The sequence below is a fragment of the Topomyia yanbarensis genome, chromosome 3, assembly GCF_030247195.1.
Source record: "Topomyia yanbarensis strain Yona2022 chromosome 3, ASM3024719v1, whole genome shotgun sequence".
Classification (NCBI taxonomy): Eukaryota; Metazoa; Arthropoda; class Insecta; order Diptera; family Culicidae; genus Topomyia; species Topomyia yanbarensis.
Genome location: NC_080672.1, coordinates 419,604,146 through 419,620,443, shown reverse-complemented (window position 1 = coordinate 419,620,443; position 16,298 = coordinate 419,604,146). Strand labels below are relative to the sequence as shown.

The following is a 16,298-nucleotide window of genomic DNA, read 5'->3' as shown; positions in this document are numbered from 1 at the left end:
GTAATTGTTTTTTTTTTAAATCTTCGCATGTATTGTAGGTATACAGTTATACCTCACTTAGGGTGTTGTTATCAGTAGAAGAAACTACCAACTAAAATCAATACCTAAATCCACAAAAGATCTAATAGAAACCCTGAGCAAATCTGCGGTATACCAAATATCACATTCTCATTGTGATAAAATTTATATTGGGAAAACCAGGAGAACATTAGAAACATTATAATAGATGTCGCAAAATCGACTGCTTGTTTCACACCGATAGATCAAATCTCAACGGTTCCATTAGCCTCAATATCTACAATCAAAACCTCACAGCTTCTTACAAAGTCAGTGATGCTGCTTAAGTATACGTTGCAGAATTTGTTGTTATTCAGCATACCCTCAGGAGCATTGACGCTTTGCCCCCAATTCATTACTTCATCGTTAAAGATAGCCTGAGTTCTACGCAGATTGTCCTTTCGGTAAAGCGTGGAGAGCACGAGAGCTCATAAGTGTTTTACCTAATGAATCAAACTAGATTGCCTTAATTTGGAATCCTTCGCATTATTACCGAGTAATGAAAAGGGGATTCTTTAGCTAAAGTAGGCGTATTAGGAGGTGACATTGGCAAAACACCCTTCTGCATCAATAATTTTTTCTATAAAAATCTATAATTTCGTTAAAGGACGCTCGAAAGTTGACAAACCTTAGGTAATGGTGAGCTGGAGGTTGGTTATTTCGAAGGTATCGACGAATCCTTATGTTCGGGGAATTGTGGGATATCTCGACTCCTGTTCAATCAATACACGTAGGATACTTTTTGTAGGAATGCTAGTGGGCGAGTTTGAGTGGAAGGTATGAGTTTTGGCTTTCGAGTCCAGGGGTGCATATCTGTCTCGTTTGGCGGGGTGTTTACTAATTGTATGATTACGAAGGGCTCGAGCGTTTGAATGCTAGCGTGTATTTAACTTTGCGTGCAGTGGGTGTGCGTAGCGTAGTTGGTAAATCGATTGCCTTGTACACAGCGCACCTGGGTTCGAGTTCCGACCCCGCACATAGGGTTCGAATTTTTTCATAAGAGATTTTTCTAACCCGAAGAGGCGAATGACCTTAAGGTTAAAACCTCTATAATCGAAATAAAAAACTTTGCGTGCATAAATTCAATTTTAAAATCGTGAGGCTATTCGCATATTCGTCTGTATTCTTGAACGATCGCGCGCGTACCGTGAATCTGATAATTAATATTTAGTGTATGGTAGAGGAACAATTTGTCTAGTGAATATTAGCGTACTTTTTTATTGGTCCAACTGAAGGGATGAGTCTAGGCTGATCGAGAGTAGAGACTTCCGGACGTTACCGATTCATGATCGTGCGAGCAGTGGGTTAATGCTTGAGACTGCGGTTGTAAAGTTATAGGTGCTGAAACGTTCACTTAATTACCGGGGTGTTTTGAAGTTGGCGAAATTGCATGCGTAAGTATGTGTGAATGATTGAAATTGTATGTTCACGTTTGTGTTATCGCGAAGGCTAGAGGCGTTTGTGCGTTTTGGATGAGAGAGAATATGCAACTGATTATGTTAGTGAGTGTTAGTATGAATCTAACTCAAGATATTGTAACAAAAGGAAAAATAACATGCTTAACTAAAAGAAAAAATCTGACAAAATATTAAGTAGAAGCGTATAAATTGACTCATATTTTTTGGTATACATGAGTAGTGGAAAAGTAACCTAATATAAGTAAAACAAAAGCAGCCCAATGAAGTAGAAGAATAGAACGAAAGGGATGTATTTAAAGTTGCTTATTTTTGAAAACATAGCCACTTTATTCGACGGTTTGGTTCACGTGGTTGATGTTTCTTCAAGAATACTACGCACATTTCGAACATTTGAATTGATATGGTTTTAATACTTTGGAAAGCTCACTTAAATTTTAAACTTACTACATTGTGCAATTAAATGATGTCCATGTCTCCAAGCTACAAATCTCTAAGCATAAAAAAATGTAGTCTGGAGTCCACCGCCTAGCCCACGGAAATAAAATTAAAAAATAAACTTTAGGATGTTTACTCTTCCTGTGATAAGTGGGTGTGTGCTTAAATTAAACGTTGTAACGACAAGCGGCTAACGTTACGGTAACGGGTATAACAAAAAAATTAAATGTGAAAAAATGCATTTAATTGCAGCAGGCTGATGAAAAAAGTGGATTTATTTGAAGAATTATTGTAGTGAGGAACAGCACGTGCAGTTAAAATAGTTAAAAATTCAACAGCCGCACGTGCAGTGAAACCGATCCATACATGGAACCTTCCGACACTTTTCTCCATCGTTTTGAACTTGTGATGATTGTAATCACGACGTATGGACTGGACGTGCACCGAATGTCGAGGTACCAAATTGGGCCTCGGATCTCACCGTACATGTCACCTATCCACCTCTTCTTAAAGCTATCAATAGAGTCCCTAATACCATTCGACTCATTTCGTCAAGTTCGGCAAATGTCTATGTGTGTGCGTTTTTGTGTGTATGTGAACAAAAAATGCACTTGATCGGCATCTAGCGCTTTATTTGATCATTTCATATTAGTTCGGAAGTCAGTCGCTAGGGTGGCGTTGTTATCAACTTTTTAATGAAACGAGATAGAAAGATGATGTCTACGACAAAGTAGTTTGTCAGGTATATCTTCTGAAGATACTAACTTTGTAGGTCCTACAAGTTTTGAAATATGGTGCATTTTTGAAAATAATCTGTAAGTAAAAATTTCAACCAAAACATGCTCTATCTCGAAAGATACAGGACCTACAAAGTTTGCATCTTCAGAAGATATATTTACAATGACAGGACCAACCACTTGCTCGGAGACACTACATTTCTATTTAGCTTTAGTAAAAGTTGATATCAGCTCCGCCCTAGCGACTGAATTCCGAACTAGCTTGATTCAAACAAAAAAAAGCGCTAGGTACCGATATCGTGTTTTTGAGCACACTAAGTATTATTTTTTAATTTTAAACATTTTGTGTTATTTCAAGTGATTTCCAATCTATTCACCGAATGATCATATTTTTGGAAAGTGTGTAAAAAGATCTTTTAGATTCGTATATTATTATTATTATTATTATTATTGTTTATTGGGGTTTTAGCCTCCTGATCATTCGCCCGGGTAGAGTCCGTATAGATATTACACCTATCCACAAACAAAAGTTATTTTTTAATTAGTTTTTTATAAAATATTCGGTTGGAGTAAGTTGGCGACGATGCCTGCGGGGCAAGTTAGCGGTATTATTTACTTTGCAAAAATACAGGGTGTTTGGTTCATGGTTAAGAACCTCTCGAGGGGTGATTGACTGTCATATTTCGAGAAAAAAATCGTTCTACACATACCATCAAATCTCAACTGCTACTAAGTTATTGAACTTTTTGTGTTAAAAACTTAGTTGTCCTAAAATACTTCTAACTCAAAAAGTATACTTTGTATTTCAAATCTTATAGGTCCATTGGACAGGTGTGAAAAAAAATTTCCATTGATTGATGTCCCCACATGTTTCAGCTATTGAAGTTAAGTAACCCTTTCAAAGTAATTTATTTAAATATTAACAATTTTTTGATTTTTGGTTCATTTCTCGAAAATCTAAATAGTTAACATCACCATTTTAATAATTCAGATTGTTAGTCTTAAATAGCTGCATAATTTGTTCTTTGACATGATATACTTATCTATTCCTGTTTTCGTGTGTTTGAGTTATTGAACTTTGGTATTTTTATCTAATTTTCACTACTACTAGCTCTAATTGAAAAAGTATGGCACTTATTGTGCCTTTTTTTACACTTATTGTGCCTTTTTTCAACAACAAACGCAAGTGGTCTGTTATAATGACGGTTCTCTGATGGAGGGACGTGCTGGTGCTGGTATCTACTGTCGTGAAATGAGATTGGAACAATCTCACTCACTAGGTAGATACTGTACTGTATTCCAAGCAGAAATCTTTGCGATTATGTGCGGGGTACAGTCGGACCTTCAACTGAGTTTGTCCGGCAGAGTTATAAACTTCTGCTCCGATAGTCAGGCTGCAATCAAGGCCCTTAGCTCAGACAAATCCCAGTTCAAGCTAAGGATCGCGTGCCGAACCCAAATCGAATAACTAAGCATTGTCAACACTATCTACCTTGTTTGGGTGCCCAGATATTGCGGTATTACTGGAAATGAATGGGCTGAAGAATTGGCCAGGGCAGGCTCAGCGATTGACTTCGTTGGTCCTGAGCCCGCGCTGCCAATTTCGACAAGTTTGATAAGGGAAAAATACGGTCCTGGGCTTCGACCGAGCACCGCAATTATTGGAGAAATTTACAAACGTGTCGCCAAACAAAGCGTTTCTAGAACAACCGTGCTCAGTGATTTCGAAAAATCTCCTACATTTTTCGAAGCTCCACTGCGGCATGCTGACCAGGGCTTTAAGCGGCCACTGCAAACTCAATTATCACATGGCAACTATTCAGCGCGCTGAGTCCTTTTCATGTGATCTTTGTGAATCCGACTACGGAACCTCATATCATCTGATATGCAACTGTCCAGCGGTAGCGCAATTGCGAGTTCGAGTCTGCGGCCGTCCTTATATAGACGAAACCATGTTTGGACGACTGAAACTCAGAGACATACTAAAATTTCTTATCCAATGTGGTAAAGCGCTTTAGGCTTATTCGCAGGCAAGTTGGACTACTTGTGAGTTGAACTTACCTGTTGTTTATTTTTGTTTTTGTGTTGTTATTTTTCCCACCCTTCCAATTCTACTTCCCTACACCTCCTTGTCCTTTCCTTCCGCTCAGGAAATTATGAAAACACACGGCAAGGCACAAATCCCCGACTACATACGGGGAACGTGCCATTTAAGCCAATATATTCTGATTCCTGATTCATATGCAAAACAACGATTTCGAACCCACTACATTTGTGGTGAGGTTATGCTGTGTTAACTATTAAATAGCAGCGCAATAAAAAGCGGTAGGGATAAAGTGTTAATTAATAAGTTATAGAGAATGTTAAGGGGCATCAAATTAATAATAGTAATGATAAATTTTGTTGATTAATAATTAGAATAATTACAAAACTCTTAAAAACGCAAATCGTAAGTTTACCAGTAAAAAGTCATTCAGTACACTTAACTAACAGATATTTGTACATACATCGATACGAAATTTTTTCAGCTTTCCAATGAAACCTTGGAAATAACAATATGAAGCATGTTTTTTTAGATTAGAGTCTTTTAAGCACTTGCAAACTGATTACAGGAAAAGTTAAGTAATAAAATTACAAAGAAACGAGAAGAGATAGCAATATGATGTTGAAGAACAAATTATGAATTGTCTTAAAAACCAACTTTTGGATAATAGATATTGCTATAGTCATAACTCATTATTTTGAGAAAATTAACAAAAACCTCATGAAAAACTCTAACTTTCAACTACTTTACAACTAAATGGCCATTAAAACTAATTAATTGAAAGATATGAGAACACCAATCAATAGAATGTTTTCCCACCTTGCCAATGGAACTAAAACATTTAAAATGCGAAGTAGAGTTATCGAGTTAGAGGTTTTTTACACGAAAAGTTCAATAACTCTATAACGGTTGAGATTTGATGGTATGTGTAGAACGATTTTTTTCTTCAAATATGACACTCATTCACCCCTCAGTCCCTAATCATGAACCAAACACCCTGAATTAGCCTAATATTTTTAAGACGTTTATTACTTTTGTGCGAAATGAGCGTGCGGGGCTTTTTGGACCTTCTATTCCATCAACCTCCGGTCAGCGGCTTGCGGCTATGCACACACCACAGCAAAAAAAAATACATGATGCGCCAATCGACTACCATTGAATGGTGAAAATTTTATGGCACCAACATGTAGCTGAGGTTGCAAACTAACAATTAGGACCTTTGACCGATAAATTCTTTCACATCTATCCACCTAAAAGGGCGATTTGCTTACGTAGGTCCGAATAGCTCCGGGTTTTCCTATTCATTGTTTCTTTTCCGCTTATTTTCTATTTCAGATGTTTACTAGTTAGCGATTTTGTTTATAGCCGAAATTGATAAACGTTAGCTGTGCCAGTTTTAAAGCGAAACCGAGGACGATCCAACTAAAAAGTTACATGACAACGCAGACAACAGCTCATCAAAAGAGCGGTAGATAAATAGATCATTAACATTTTATTGTAGACTTTTCTACTTTCCCATTATTCAAGATTGAATAAAATATAAACGTCACTATTTCATCTGCATATTTTTGCAACTTTTTCTATGAACATCGTAGCGTCCTAAAATGTTCAACAAAGCTGTCGGTTTTTATAATATTGAATATAATATTGAAGAGAACATTGTTGTAGGGAAATTAATACAGCAAGAGATAATTAAAAAAAACTAATTTTTAAAGGATGCTAACAAAAACTTCATAACAACGAAACGGCTGCAGTTAGAGAGTTGATATCTTCAGTTGACATGACATTCTCTACAACTTCGCGGAAGACTCAAACTGTCTATCTCCTTCGAGTAACAAGTAATATTTCAGAAATCTCTTTACACTTCATTTTTGAACATGGCCGTCTACTTCCGAAAATCCGTCTTAATAACTTCAAAAACTTGTCTTAAATCACCAAAACTCAAAACCTTATGGTTTGACCGTATAAGAATTGAAAGCATTATTTGCAAATTTTGACCACTATGCGGTGTTTACGTTTATACACCACACCTAGTCGCTTTTTGGTAGTGATGTCAACCAATTTTACCTCGTGATACGAGTCGGGTTTTTCAAACTTGAACTTCCTCAATGCTGGATCCTCAAAACAACATAGTTGTATACTTCAAACATGAATACCAAATTGATGAACTATTTTTCCGTCAATCTTTCACTTTTCAGTAGAAAGTTTGGTTCGACAATAAATTTACAGAGTTGTTATCCACATAGCCCGTGGACAAACATAGGGAGGTCAGTTGTCACGGTCCGTAGATATTGAAAAAGATATTCCATTATAGAAATGAAGCTACATAGTCCTGTCAAAAAAGCATTCTGTGCAATTATTAGACAAAAAATTGAAAATGTTAACATGGACATCGATGGGTCAAAAATAAAAGCTTGTACACGGAAAGGGTAAAAAATTAAAGTTTTTCTGACCACGTGATATATGAACGGCCCCTACGATATCAATTGTGGTGATTTAATGATAATACTGAAGAAAATATGGCATGGAGCACACAAAGCAAACTGAAAAGTTCTTGCGTAGATAAACTTAAAGTACATTCGAATATGCCGGTAGTTAGACATTGGGTTGTGATATTTGAAAATGCATATTTCGACACAAAGATTAAACCAATGGAAATAAACATCAACATCTTAATTGAATGTCATAGCGAGCTTGACAGGATAATTGGTACAAAGAACCAATTTACTTCTAGTTTCCACATCCGTATCGAATGCAGCACAGCCCTATGCCCAACGTGATAGCTGGTGCAAATGAACTTTCGTATTGCGATCATAAAGTCAGCATCCAACAGTATCGCATTCCTTAGCATACTTACAATAAACGGCTGCTCGGTGTACTACTACTATCTTTCTCTCAATTTCTTTTTATGGGTGCTGCGCGCTGGTTCTACATGGGAGCTGTGGGGACTGGTCACCAAGGCATATTATTCGAAATTTCCGGCATTCTCCCTATCCTCGTGCACGCACTGAATAAACAGAATCATATCTCAGTGATAAGTTCAAGGGTTCATCCGGAAACGCCGTTATACGATCATGGTTTGTGCGGACTCGCATCAGCATTTAGGTTGCGTCGTTTCTGTACAACCAGACGGTAGTGATCACACATTTCCCGCTGACTTGTTATCAATGGCAGCGCGAATGCTTACTTTATTACGGGGTAATCATCAACAAAGAAATATCGATCAGTCGTCTAAAATGGTTCACTTTTTATTGATGAAAGATTGCCCTTATGTATTTGTGCTTTCGCCCAGGATTAAACTCGAAACGGTCAATAAATATAAAACGCGATTAACCCAGTGCCGGTTAGTGCATTTCTTCTCCGCAGGCGGATCGCAGCAGTGAGGGCAGGAAGGTTCAAACAGTGTACAAACTCGGTCGGTCTCACGTTAACGTCTCTCCCGGTTTTCGGTTGATAATACATAGTGTGAAACAAAAGTAAGTGTGATCGGTTCCGGTGGACGTGTAAATCTGGGAATAGCAGTTGAATTGGTGCTTCTAGTGGAAGATTATTAAAGAAACCAGTTCAGCGCTGTTAATTGGAGCCAAGGAATTATGTTGTTGAGAATGGTCATTGAAGAGAATATTTTTGGGTTACGTAACACCAGATGCTGTTAGCGAATTTGTCTCGTTAGAAACACTTCGAAGAAATGTAAAATGTATTTATGTTGAGGGCATAGACTTAACTACGAAGTTCATAAACGATTTTACTTAAAGATAAACCAAAGTTAATATTGAATAGTTCATATTGTTTAGTCTACAAAGTGTACGTATCATGTTGAATCTGTGGTAATTTTTTTTCATGAATTTGTAATCTGTGAACATAAATCAAAGCACATCGTCAACGATTTTATATCACAACGTACATTTCTGCTTAGATTTTTTTCGCTAGAAGCGGGTAATATTTATGTCTGTTCCCTATTTTTTTAATTGAAGAAATCGACAGCCGAGATCGTAAAGGAATTCAGTGATAATTTTGTATCGGATTCGTCTGTTAAAATGCGGCAATTTGATCTGAGCGACAATAAGCTTGACTTTCTTTTTAAGCTGTTTGAACACGAGACGACAGGACACACGCCACAAAAAATATTCGCTACGGATGTTGTTCTACCTATTCCAACGCGTTGCGGTTGTTGCTAGAGCAAAATACATAGTCAATATTTTTTGTGGCGTGTGTCATGGTGCACAGTGGCACGATGAGTGTCAAAACCCCGAAAATCAATGTCTAGTAATTCTTTTGTAAATATTTTATTTTTTTCTCAGTTTGAATAAAATTATCTCAAAATTTAAACATATCGTTGAAGCAATTGATGTCGAGGATTTCTATTCAATTCAATTCAATTCATTAGAATTGTTCATACCTTGGAACTTCAAATGGCGATATTTATAGAACTACACGACCGATCTGAGTAGTTTTGAGTTCTTTGGAAAGAAGAATGAAGATGACAAACTATAGATGTGGGCTTTTTGTGCAGAAATCATTTGTTTGTTCTGCATCAAGAAAAAGCAATTACGAAGTTCAATGTTATATCACTAATTTATTTTTATGCGTCTTCCAATTTTTGAGATGGTCACTTATCATGAATCCGTCTGAAAATTTAGGGTAGTTTCAAGATATACACTACCATTTTTTGGTTCAGTGTATTTTCTCCGATTAGTTGTTTGTATTGATCACTCAAGTTGTTTTTTTTACCGCTGCGCCGCTCCGACTCCTTTAGCCTAGCATGTGCGCCATCATCCCCCACTACATCTTGTACTCGCTGGTAACCTAGGAGTGAATTTTGAAGACGTCTCAAGCTCTATGGTCTACGATTTTAAAAACGCTGACTGCGACAGCATCGTTGGCACGCTGTTGGATATAAACTGGGACGAAAATCTTAACAATGACGACGCGTACGAAGCAGCGATGACGGTTTCTAATATTCTTCTACCTAATCGACCGTCATTTGCCCAAACGAACAATCAATACCAATCAACACCCTTCCTGGCAATCAACCGTCCTTAGACGATTAAAAACTGCCAAACGAGCTGCTTTTAAAAGATTCTCGAAACATAAGGCACTTGCATTACGAAGCCACTACTTTCAACTCAACCACAAATACAAACAGCAAAGCAGATGTGCCTTCTTTAGACACCAGCGAAACGTCGAGCGCCAACTGAAATCCGAGCCCAAGTCGTTCTGGAAGAAAGTGAACGAGCAGCGAAAAGAATCCGGTTTACCAACTTGTATGACGTTTAATGGAGTTTTGCCTTCTGCGCTGGTTTCGTTCCTACCTCGATGGAAGGCAACTCCAAATCAGCATTAAAGACTGTCTGTCTGCCTCATTCTTCGCTACATCCCACAAGGAAGCCATCTCGGTCCAGTAATATACCTACTCTACTTTAATGAAGGTAATACCACATTACAAGGACCTTTCTTTCGCCGACGACATGAAATGTTTTCGACAAATACGGGATAAAACCGATGCCTCGCTTCTTCAGAGGGAACTGGTGAGCCTTAGCACGTGGTGTGATCTAAACAGAATGGTTTTAAACCAATTTAAAATCAATTATCAATCATTACGTTCACGCGGAACGCCATCCGACTCAGTTTAACTACCATTTCTTCGACTCGAGCATTCCAAGACACACATCAAGGATGTCGGAGTCATCATGGACTCGGCACTAACGTTCAAACCACATACTTCATACATCGTAGGTAAGGCATCAAGACAGCTTGGGTTCATCTTCCGAATAGCGAAAAACTTCAGGGACGTATACTGTCTTAAATCGCTTTATTGCCCGTTGGTTCGCTCAACATTGGTATATTGTTCTGCTGTTTGGAATCCGTACTACCAGAACGGGATTGACAGAATCGAGGCTGTCCAACGCCGGTTCGTACGCTACGCCCTTCGACATCTCCCATGGCGAAACAAATTCGAACTGCCGAGCTATGAAAATTCAGTTGATACATCTCGATACATTCAGCCCTGTTCGTCTCGGGCTTACTCACAGCCAGAGCGGATTGCCCTACAATCCTCGGACGCCTAGATCTCCAAACCCGCGTTCGAGCTCTACGTAATAACTCTCTTCTGCGAGTTCCGTTCAGGAGAACCAATTATGGTTGCCAGAGCGCTGTTACCGGACTCCAGCAAATTTTTAACAGTGTGGCGACGGCCTTCGACTTCAACCGGACGCGGAATTCGATAAAAGCGAAAATATTGGCAATTTTGAAATGTACGCCGTTTTCTATGGGAATTTCCTATCTTTATGGGACTGACTTGTGACCATAGGCAGTAGGCCTCATGTTGCGCATTTTTGCGCCGAAGATGTTATATTTATGTTTTTGAAAATACCCATATGGGGACGCCCTGTTCCTAATAAATCTTCTTATAAATTGGTTGCCTAAACAACATATTACTGAAAAATTAATGATTTTCACTACTTTTGTCAACCATTTCTGCTATCCGATGTAATTGGCTACTACTAATAACGTGTATATTAACTATTTAACGGCCAACGTTTTCAAATGGGTATACATAAAAATAGTCGAAAAAAGAATTATGGAATTTCAAAACAGGTGACAGAAATGGATTCAGCGACCTAAAATTAGTTAAAAACTCAATTTTTAGCGGCATAAACCAATGTTTATTATTTTGCACAACTTTGTATGGACAGGTGCCACTGTGTCGCCTCGTGTGCATAGCTTTAGTCTGGCGGGAATGATTTCGCACGCAATTTGGCGTCGCTCAATGCAATACCCATTTTCCAATCTATTGTACCTTTCTTACGGAATAAAAATGCAAGGAAATAATGGGTTTAGTAACACCCAATAGAATTCTCTAATTTGGGGCCGTCTCTTAAACAAACAAATAATCACGCGAACGGAGGTCTTAGTGGAAGTACCAAGGCCATCATTAAAATTATAAGTTCTGCGTTTGAAATGCACTTGCCTCGGTTACCATGCGAATACCTGTAATTATGCGTGTGATTTGCATCTATAATACAATTATGAGTCTTAATGTGGTCATATGTAAGTGAAAGGTGTGAGTTTTAGCTTTTAGCGACCATGCTTCTGAATGATATTGAGTGTATGGTTCATAAGTGCGGGCATATGGACTTCACGATCGCGTGTATCATCGCTGAGGGTACGAACGTTTGTATGTTAACGTGTTCGATCGCGTCGTTGTATGTGCTAGCGTGTATGTAATTTCGCGAGTATGAATTCGCATATTCGCGTGTGATCTTGAATGGTCGAGCGGACCTTAAATCTGATGCTTAATTTTCAGTGTACGGTTCAGACCCTAGAAGAAAACTAGTTCCCCCATATCACTATAGTTTCCGGTCCTGTCGTCATGCAACGTGTTATCTATTGAATATGAGCGACATTTTTTATTGATCCAACTGAAGGCATGAATCTAGTAGGCTACTAGAACCAACATTAGGTGCTTTCGGACGCGATCGATTCATGAATGCACGAACACGAACGCGAGACAATAAATTACCCACTATCCCATCATATATGCCAGTTTTACATCCGCTCCCTGACCCAACTGTTACAAAATAATCAGACGTATCGACACTGAAGAGTGAACCAAGTTCGAGTGTATACATGCGATTCTATAACCACGTGGTCATTCGCATATTCCCGTGTGTTCTTGAATGATCGCGCATATCGTGAATCTGATACTTAATTTTCAGTGTGCGTCCAGATGCTAGAGTGAGTTTCCCCATATCACTAGAGTTCCCGGTCATGGCGCCCTGAAACTTGTTAGAGTATATATGTTCCGTATTAAAGAGTAAGAGCTCCCGGACGGGTACGATTATGATGGCGTGAGAGTGGGCGTTTGTATATTGGCACATGGGACCACGCTTGAATCTAGAAACGTGCTACGACGTTGACATAATCGAAGGGACGTTTATATATTTGCGAGATCATGGGCGTAGGAATACGTGAGTGATCAGGCATTTGCGACCGGTTTTGTATTATTCCGAAAGATTCGAGTGTTTTTATATCATTGTGGGCGTTATTTTCATCGGGTGGGCGTTTGTGTCACGTATGCTATGTCACGCGTTTGTAATTTCGCATATAGCAATATAATAATATAGCCGTTTGCATATTCTCGTGTGCTTTTGTGTGTCGCCGAGAATGAAATACCAAAGAGAAAAACAACCCGTTAATCCAAAATTAATTCAGTAAATGTAATTAATGTTTGGTAAAGTTGAATTTTGGTTTGGTCAGGTGAAAGTAGGTAAAAGCATGCAACATTGAAAGGCCCAATAAGCCCTCTCGGCCTCCTCAATGCACCATTATTGAGGCGTATTTCAACCTGAATTTAAAGCAACTTTCTATTATATGTAGGTCAATATTACAAGCTACAGCAATGTTGAATTGAATATGACACTATATTAAAATTACTCAATATTTTTATTTACAAGCGTTTTTGAGTTACATTTGTTTCCAAATTAAAAACTTGCTTGCATGAACTTTTAAGGGAACGGTCTCATAGAAAATTTTCTAAAAATCGAGATATAATAACGATATAATTATAGAATCTAATAGCGCGCATGCCAACGTTCTCTACGAACGTCTATACTAACTTGTCCACTAACGAAGGCGACTGTGATGAGGTCCTGGAGGAAACATCTTCTGTGCCTAAAAGCAATAGAAAAAGTGAAAACAAAAAAAAATAACTACTCGTGGAAGTACTGGTGCAAAACCGAAGCAAGCAGCTCCTGGTTTGAAAAACCTGAGCTCAGAAAAGGAGTTCCCAGCACTGTCCATCAAAAATCCCAAGTGCTCTAATATCTCAGCCAGAGAAAGAAACTAACGCTGGCTTAACAAAATTCTATCACATCGTGGACCGTATTTTCACAGCTTTAAGCATTTTTGATCCTCTTGAAAGCAGGCTTGATAAGCTTTCTTCCCGCAGTAAAACATTCTCAATGCAGTTGACTGCAAAATGGCCCCTCCTTTCGATACATTTGCATTATGCGAAACATGGCTTACTTCAGAAATAGACCTCAACTTTCAAGATTTTAATATTATTCGCTTGGATCGAGAAAACTCTTACGAAGAAGTTCTTTTGGAAGTCAAAATCCTTCAATCGAATTGACCTCCCCTAAACTCCATCAATTGAAGTTGTCGCTGGCCATATTAAAATTAAAGGCAAAGACCTTTGCATTGCTTCCATCTACGTTCCCCCTAGAGCCTCAGTTGCCCACCGACAGTTTTGCGATATTGCGGAACTCAGACTAAACACGTACTAGACGCGAACAGCCGGGCACGGTCTACTGACCCATGATGGGACAAAGAGTGCTCTATCGTATACGCGGAGAAAACCGGCGCATGTAAGAGCTTCCGAGACGACGGGTTACCCGCTAGCTATCGACAGAACGCGACGTTAGAAACTTGAATGAAGAGTTTGATGAAAGTCAAGAAACGTAGTTACTGGCGCCGATTCGTTGACGGATTAACGGGAGAAATCGATGAGCTCTCTTTGAGGCGCGGTCCGACGTATGCGAAACCGCAACACTACTAACGAAGGCGTTGAATATTTCGCCAAGAAGGTCTGTCCGGATTCCACCTTGGTACAGAAGACATACCGCGCCGCCCCCTCACGATACCGCAAACTTGCTCTCTTATCATGTAGTAATAAAATCCCAAGCCCAGACAGAATCAAATTCAACTTGTTGAAGAATCCAACAAGCGACGCCTGTGCAATTTATTTAATAGCTTTCTTGAGGGTAACATTATTCCTTACGACTGGAGACAAACGAAGGTCATCGTCATCCAAAAACCGGGCAAACCAGCCTCCGACCACAACTCGTATCGACCGATTGCAATGATATTCTGTATCCGAAAGTCGTCCGTGAAAATGATCCTGCTCCGCCTCGACAATTGGGTCGAAGAAAATGGCTTACTGTCAGATACATAAGACAAAGGGACAGTCGATTGCCTTGCATTGCTCTAAACAGCAATTCAAATGACCTATGCTAACAAAGAGTTTTCTTAGATATTGAGGAGGCTCCGTTTATTTAGAACAGCGATTCTCAACCTGGGGTCCGCGGACAGCTTGGGGGACGCGAAGTCGTTGCTGGGGGTTCGCGAAGAAAAATATATATTCAGAGTGCATATTGAAATTTCAAATCTTGTTTCCTAACAAACTGAAAATAACATTTGTATTTGTATTTCATCATACTTGCAGAGTAACAGATCACCCTTATAAAATTAAAAATTTTGATAGCATACAAAATTGATGTTTATCCGTGGGGGTCCGCAGCAACCCAGAGTGATTTCTAAGGGGTCCCTGGTACTTTCTTAGGTCTTTCTGGAAGAACATACTAAAATATCGTATTATGCACTAGTCTGAATTATTCTTGAATTTATTATTTTTTTTTTTTTTGGCTAGATGATTCAAATGCACTATTTCACAGTTTCACTAGTCTTGAAAAAGGACGATTTAAAAAGTAAAGTTTGTAATTATTAGTACATCAACCCTATCACTTCCAGCACGACAAACATCATGACCACTAAGCTACTATCGCTGCTGATCGTAGCAGCTATAGGCCCCATCATCATACTGGCCGACGACACGAACCAGATCGACATTGACAAATTCCGTCAGCATTTGCCGGCCAACCTACAGAATCTATCGATGCCGAATTTTGACGAGATCGAAAGCGCTCTGAAGGAAAAATGCGTCAAAGCTGGCGGTTCGGAGGCTTCCTACGAGCAGGTTAAACAAGGTGCCACCGATCTGGCCAACTGCATAAAAGGTCTAGTCGATGTGGATCAGTTTCGGCGAGAGGTAGAGGAGGCGAAACCGACCGGCGATTTGGATACTGTTTTCAACAAGTACTGCCGCAAGCGGAATACTTTACTGGAATGTGTCAATACGTTTTCCAACACGATCGACCCGTGCCTTGATGAGGAGGAGGAACGCCATAAAAGCTACGGTGTGGATGTGTTCAAGAATCTGCTGAACTTTGTCTGCCATAAGGATGGAGATCAAATTGCACGTAAGAAAGTTTGCAATGGAGCGAGTATAAAAGTAAATTTACAAACATCCTATCTTGCAGTTTTCATCGCTGAGAAAGGACCTGAATGTTTCCTGGAACAGAAAGACGACTTGATCAAGTGTATCAATGATACCTTTTCGGGATACCTAACAGATGTTGACATGTCAACTACAACCGTTCCAAAGTTGGTTATCGGACCGAAGCAGTGCGAGTAAGTTAACTTTACGACTTTTATTCAAGCAGTCGATTATCGAGTTTTGATCGTTGCAGAGACTTTACCAAGTTGCAAAATTGTCTGGTTCGTGAACTGGAGCAATGCGAGGAATCCACTCCAGCCAATTTGGTCGAATCGCTGTTCAGATTTATTCGAAAGGGTTCGCCTTGTGATCCAAAGGTAACTAAAATATTTAAAATTGGTATTATAGGTAGTAACAGTAATATTTATTCTACCAACAGGGAAAGACTGGACGCAGATAGTCTGTAGTTAGGAATTCTGTAATTGTGATGAGAAATAGTAAACCAACAATGAATAAAGGACTTTTTTAGCAGAGAACACACAAAACCGATT

General features: G+C 39.0%; 1 protein-coding gene across 1 annotated transcript; it reads left to right on the top strand.

The window, feature by feature from the left end:
* Positions 1-8,009: 8,009 nt before the first annotated feature.
* LOC131692643 (27 kDa hemolymph protein-like) lies at positions 8,010-16,292 on the top strand. The gene is made up of 5 exons (XM_058979802.1): positions 8,010-8,167; positions 15,222-15,730; positions 15,791-15,941; positions 16,001-16,124; positions 16,187-16,292. The coding sequence occupies exons 2-5, from the start codon at positions 15,235-15,237 to the stop codon at positions 16,205-16,207; spliced, it is 792 nt and encodes a 263-aa protein (XP_058835785.1). The 5' UTR covers positions 8,010-8,167; positions 15,222-15,234; the 3' UTR covers positions 16,208-16,292.
* The last annotated feature ends 6 nt before the right edge of the window (positions 16,293-16,298 follow it).